A 6,426-nucleotide genomic window follows, 5' to 3' on the forward strand; every position below is an offset into this window, starting at 1 on the left:
AATATTTGTTCTTTTAGTCTGAATATGCTCTGATTGCCTCTTTATATAACAACTTTGTGTCATCATTTTCTACCATGAAAATGGAAAGAATTCAGTCTTTCCTTGAGTATATCAGATCTATTTTTTTAAAAAAATTATTGATACTTTAGAAAAACTTATGACTTCACAATTCCTTTTTAGTAATGTCATGAATATTTTGCAAACTGCCAGAGTTGGGGGCAACCTGTATCAAATTTTCGTCCTATGTGAACTGTAAGATTTCAGGTAATTTCAAGCTTTCTAGTGACCTGATTAACCTTAAATAATGTAACCACACACAAACTTCATTTCATTAATATTGGTTTTTAATCATTAAGTCTTAGGACATAAAATTTATCGAGCCTCAGGTCAATAATCATGGGGACAATCTGGTAATAATAGTCCTTTCATTGAGGACACTCACTGATCACAGTAGATGGTAGGCATATCTTACACATGGAAGGCCAGCAGTAACTTAACTATACACGGAAGAGTATCTCATACATTTATTATATTAAACTCACGTTGCCAGCTGGATTTCATCTAGCTGGATCCCAAACGCCACTAAACACTAGGGGAAGTATGACAAAGGGGAAACTGGAAGAGAGCGCAATTTTAAGTGATTGCAGTAAAAATATTACTTTTGCAAATTTTACAAAAACATAGGATCATGGGAGAAAATTGTTGGAGTCTGTCCTTGAGCCATGGAAGAGTCCGGGGGCGTGGAGGGAACCTAAAGCTTAGGCTTTAGTTCTATGATGGCATCACCTCTTGGCAATAACGGAGAAGGAACGCAAAGCAAAAACCAGCGCAGGGCCGGGGTAGCAATTCTAAATAGGATGCTCTGCGTGATCCCAGTCATAAGTAAACAACTGAAGGTGAGGGAGCGAGCCCTGCGGACATCTAGGAGGACTTGCATTCTAGAACCTAGACCAGGTAACTGTGAATGCAAAAGCCCCAAGGCGGTGTGTGCCTCACAGAGAAAAGGAAGGAGGCCTGTGTGACAAGAGGATGCAGAGGCCTGGGCCTAGAGAGGGTGAGCCATGCTCCTGGTCACACGGCGAATCAGTGGCAGGCGAGGGACTGCAATCCAGATTTTCGCTACGTGTTGTTGATGGGCAGATGACTGAACTACGGCCCTTGACTGACATACCGGCTTCTGTTTGTTTGTTTTATAACTAAAGGGCTTTCCCGGGACTCACATCCACCCTACTACGGCCGGATTCCAAACGCAACCCACAGCCCGAGTGCTCAGGACTCCCTCCATGGCCTCACACCACAGCGGGCCTCATCTGTCGGCTCCGACCTTAACGTCCAAAGTCGGGAGGCGCCTTTTCTCAATGCTCTCTCACTGCATGGGACCAAGTTTCAACTTTCAGTAAGTTTAGTCTTTTTGAGGCCGTAACATTTGAATATATTTCACCCCGCGGGCAAACCACTTACACCTAAATCCAACATCAGGCCCCCACCCCACCTCCTTCGCCATTTTCGAATTTCCCTTCACGCGAGAAGTTGGCCAGCGGGAGCTGTCAGCCATCTTTTGTGTGGCATTCTGTTTTCTCTTTGTCCATCCTTTATTATTCCGAGCTACTTCATGTCCTTATTTCTGAATTTACGTAAGTACTACAGAGTCTCCTTCCTTGTAAAGTCTCTTTTGAAAGGGAGAAAAAATGTTTAAGTTTTAGTCTTTTCGCCCTTCCTAACGTGGCTGCCTCAGATTGCCCTCCACCCCGGAAAGGCTTCTGGTTTCCAGGCCGGCAAAGCGCGGCTGAACTTCCGGCCTCATGACGCAGGCGCAGGCTGCTCTTTTCGCTCTCTTTCGCAGTGTTTGCGAGCGCCGCAGACATGTCTTACCCCGCCGATGATTACGAGTCTGAGGTAACCTGCCCCTAAGCGAGTGCTGAGCTCCGCAACGGGGACTGGGCTCTCTGGATGCTGGACCCCGCGGTTAGACGGTGTCTGGTCCTCTCTGGGAGCCCCCGCGGGCCGCGACCAGCTCCAACCTGCCTCTTTGCGTGCGCGGCCCTCATGCTGCTGCCACCACTCCCGACACTTCAGCCCTTTCTGCCCGCCCACTTCCTATGTCCGGTCCCCTCTTCCTCTCCTTTCCCAAAACCGGGGACGGAGGTTATGGGGTTCTGCGTTTCTGTAGCAGACATTTTATAGTTGGGGTTCAGTCTCGTCAAACCCAGCTGATTGCCACAGCCTCTTCTGCTTTGCTTTACCTTACAGCACCCACGAGATCGTGTTGTCATTGCCTCTTCTTTTTCTCACAGGCATGTGAGTTCCTCAAAGGCAGGGACTTCGTTTTATCCACCTTGGAATCTTTAGTGTCCTGCTTGGCGTTTAAGTCGTAGAACGAGCATTTTGGATTCACGAATTGGTGACTGTACCTGTCTTTGTCTCTTTTGTTAACAGGCTGCGTATGATCCCTATGCTTACCCAGGCGACTATGATATGCACACAGGTGAGACTACAGGTTTGTCTGGGTAGCTGGGTACTTCCAGGGATTGGCACCTTTATTTATGTCTCAGAACAGCTCTGAAGGGCACCTGTTTACAGCTGCTTCATGATGGTCTAGAATTGGAGTCAGTTGTTAGCAGCTCTCAGCAGGAGGGTGGTATAGAGCCTAATAAACTAGGCCTTTTTCGTGGTCCCCCTCAAAGGGAAGGATTACTATCCTAGCTGTGATTTCCTTGTTTAAACTATTAGCTGAAGAAGAAAATCTTGTAGAAAATTAAAGTGATTCAAACCAAGCCCTTTGGAAGGTTTTTGAGTTTTCCTGAAATGTTACAGTGACTTGCTTTGACTTAGCACTTAGTAAGTGCCATGCACTGTTCTGGGTATTTTGTGTGAAGTAATTCATTTAGTCCCTAAAACAGTTCTGTAAAGTATGTAAATTAATGTCTCCACTTTACAGATGAGAAAACAGCACAGAGAAGTTTAGTAACTTGGACCAAGTCATATAGGTAGAAAATGACAGTTAGTCATTCATTCAAAAAATATTAAGTACCTGCTACTTACTCTCCCCACAGTGCCCCCCACCCCACCCCACTCACCTTCAATACACACAACTCTTTTAGGTCCTGAGAATACATCTGGGTAGAAGACAGGCAAGGTTCTTGCCCTTGTAGACTTTAGGTTCTAGTAGAGGCAACAGGTAATAAATAAATAACTTTAAGTAGTGGTGAGTGTTCTGAAGAAACCAGGGATGGGGTTAGGAGTGACTTGAGGATTCTATCTCTGAATGTTTAGAAAAGAATTATATATGATTTTCTAGCTTTGAGTTTAGTTTGGGGGATGGCCTTGCCCTTTTGTTATGTTACATATGTGAATCTGAAAGCACATGTAAAGTATTGATTATCTCCAACCTCTAGGAGATCCAAAGCAAGATCTGGCTTATGAACGTCAGTATGAACAGCAGACCTATCAGGTGATCCCCGAAGTGATCAAAAACTTCATCCAATATTTCCACAAAACCGTTTCGGATTTGATTGACCAGAAGGTGTATGAGCTGCAGGCCAGTCGTGTCTCCAGCGATGTCATTGACCAAAAAGTGTATGAAATTCAGGACATCTATGAGAACAGGTATGGCCTGCTGGCTGAATTGATCTCTTTCGGGGTCGGACTGACTTAATGATACAACCCCTAAGAAGGGATGTAGTTTAATTATTTTTCTGTAAAGAGAATGCCTAAGTGGTTTCTGTGGTTCCTTGGGGCTAGGGACATGTTATTTTATTAGACTGTGTATCCCCAGAATTTGTACAAGGCCTAAAATAACATCACTATCAATAATTAGAATAGCAGTTAGTATGTATGATCAGTATAGATCAGGTGATGTCTAGAGTGCTTTTTCTGTGTTTATTAATTTACTTTTCACAGTAACCTCTTGAAGTAGGTACTATTTTCCTCATTTTACAGATGAGGAAATAAAGCACAGAAAGGACAAATCACATGAAGTGGATGTGCTGAGTTTTGAGCCTGCACAATCTTGATACCAGAGCTTCATTTCTAAACTGTATAACTTCTCAGTGCATAACTGGGTGAGCCAAGCTTTGAGTGGTTGCTTCTGGTCTTGAGAGGACTGCCCTTGTGTAATGGGCATTAGAACTGAGACAGGTTGGTCCTAGTAGGGGTAGTCAAAAAAGACTTTCCCAAGGAGATAGAATTTAAGCAGTATTTGGAAGGATGGGTGAATAAAGCAAGTAGCCACAGGCCTGTTGGATCAGCGAATAAGAGTTAATACCTGACCTGTGTTTCCTTCATTGCCTGTGTCTTTCTGGTTAGAAATGTATAGACCAATGTTGTCCAAGAGAAACAGAGTACTAGTCACTTGCGTGATTCAAAGTTTTTTCATCAGCCACATTTAAAAAAAAATACAGAAAATCAGGTGAAATTAATCTTCGTTAATCCATTATGGCTAAATTATTTTCACACATAATTTGTGTTAAACTACTAATGAGCTATTTTACTTTTTCTTTGCACTAAGTTTTGTAAATCCCATATTTTATATTTATAGTGCATCTCAGCTTGTGCACAATAGAAATACTTGATCTCTATTTAGATTTCATAATATTTATAATTGGAGAAGTAGGTGCACATGCACGAGTTGTTCCAAATATAAAATATTTTCCAAAACTTGTAAGTTTTCTAATAACTGAGTTAAGTATTGTTATAATTTTTTAATTGAAATTAAAATTAACTAAAATTAATTCACTGGACAGTGCAGGCAAATACAGTAGTTGAAGTCAAGTACATGGTTTCCCTAGGAGAATGTATAGTGAGAAGAATTGCTGGCACTTTGGGAAATATGTTCCTTTGGGGGCGTGGGCAGAAAAGTAGGTAGTAAATCAGCAGAGAGGTGTCCCAGGAACCAAAGAGAGAAGAGACTTTTACGAGCTTTAAGAAGGTTGAGGTGAGAAAGGAGTCAGTTGATTTCGGCAACTTATAAGGTACTTGGTAACCTTAGCAAAGTCAGTTTCAGTGGAGTGATAGAAGCAGGAGCCAGATGACAGAGGAGCAATAAACGGGGGTCGACAAAGGGGAATTGGTTCAGTGTAGAGGACTTATAGGGTTATTGAGACATTTTTGTGTTTTCTGTGATTTGAAGGGGGACTTGAGCATTTCTATGTTGAACTGAAAGTGGAGAAGGGGGAGAGGTGAGGCTTGAGGAGAGTCGGGAAAGTTGAAGTAGCTGCTGAAGGGATCAGGAGAAAGAAAACGAACAAACTTCTTGTAGGGTTTTGAAGTGGACAGCAGCTATTTGGGTTGGATGCTGTAGGTCAGTTGTGGAATCATACTGCAACAAACCGATTTGCCTCTGTTTGGAGAGGGAAAGGAGGCACAGTGCTCTAGGGAGTGGGAACAGTATTGCTAAGGAAGGGAGGTGGGAATTCTAAAAGGTGGTTCTCAAATCAGGGAACAGCAAGCAGTTAAATATGGCCAAGAGTTTATGATGCAGAGGCAGAAGATGATCCTGAAGAGCTTGGTGGGTGCCTTACTAATATAAAAGGAGCGTTTTACTGTATTAAGAAAGTCGTCTGAGATGGAATTTATTTGAGGAAAGTTATAGACTTGAAAGGTTCAGGCCCTGGCTCTAGTTCTGTGACATGTTCCCCTTTCTGAGCCTGGGTCCTTGTCTATCAAATGTGAGAGTTACCTCTCTCAGGTCCTTTTTGTTTTGGAGTTCTAGAATTTTTCTGCTTGGTTTTCAGCTGGACGAAGCTGACGGAAAGATTCTTCAAGAATACACCTTGGCCTGAGGCTGAAGCCATTGCTCCACAGGTTGGCAACGGTAGGTGTGAGCTGTGTCATGTGACTGGGGGTCACGGGAAAGCTCAGGATGATCTGTGTCTGTTTTGCTCACCATTTTATTTCCCCAGGTCTTGGTACATAGTAGATCCTTAGTAAATAACTTGTCGGGTGATGGCTGAATAATGAAGAGGACAGAGATCTCTTACACATGATGAAAGCTGAAATTAGGCTCTTTGTCCTGACTTGTTTTTTGGGGGTCATTATAGTGACCTATATTTTGGGGGTCATTATAGTGCCTCTGGAATGAGCTCCTTAGCCTCCTCCCACCTTTCACTTTCTGGTGGTGTCTTTCATATATGTTGTAAAGTAGGCGGATCCAACTTCATTCTTTTGCATGTGGATATCCAGTTGTCTCAGCACCGATTTTTGAAAAGACCAGACTTTCCACATTGGATTGTCTTGGTACTGTTGTCGAAATTGTTTATGATGTAAATGTAAGAGTTTTTATCTGGACTTTAAATTTGACTCCATTGATCTATATATGTCTATTCTTATGCTTGTACTACACACTATCTCGATTACTGTAGCTTTGCAGTAAGTTTTGAAATCGGGAGGTTTAAGTCCTCCAACTTTGTTCTTTTTTAATATTGTTTT

General features: G+C 42.7%; 1 protein-coding gene across 2 annotated transcripts in view; it reads left to right on the forward strand.

Annotated features, from left to right (window-relative positions):
- The first annotated feature begins 1,707 nt into the window (after positions 1-1,707).
- EIF3L (eukaryotic translation initiation factor 3 subunit L) overlaps positions 1,708-6,426 on the forward strand; it is a 22,112-nt gene continuing 17,393 nt past the window's right edge. Inside the window, exons 1-4 of one of the 2 annotated variants that reach the window (XM_011387626.2) lie at positions 1,708-1,896; positions 2,437-2,485; positions 3,396-3,606; positions 5,733-5,812. In XM_011387626.2, coding sequence (XP_011385928.1) covers positions 1,864-1,896; positions 2,437-2,485; positions 3,396-3,606; positions 5,733-5,812 — 373 coding nt within the window. In that variant the 5' untranslated portion in view covers positions 1,708-1,863. The remainder of the gene's footprint in view (positions 1,897-2,436; positions 2,486-3,395; positions 3,607-5,732; positions 5,813-6,426) is intronic. The other variant, XM_023527428.1, reaches the window with a different exon arrangement.

The sequence above is a fragment of the Pteropus vampyrus genome, unplaced genomic scaffold (genome assembly GCF_000151845.1).
Source record: "Pteropus vampyrus isolate Shadow unplaced genomic scaffold, Pvam_2.0 Scaffold16, whole genome shotgun sequence".
In the NCBI taxonomy this organism is placed as follows: Eukaryota; Metazoa; Chordata; class Mammalia; order Chiroptera; family Pteropodidae; genus Pteropus; species Pteropus vampyrus.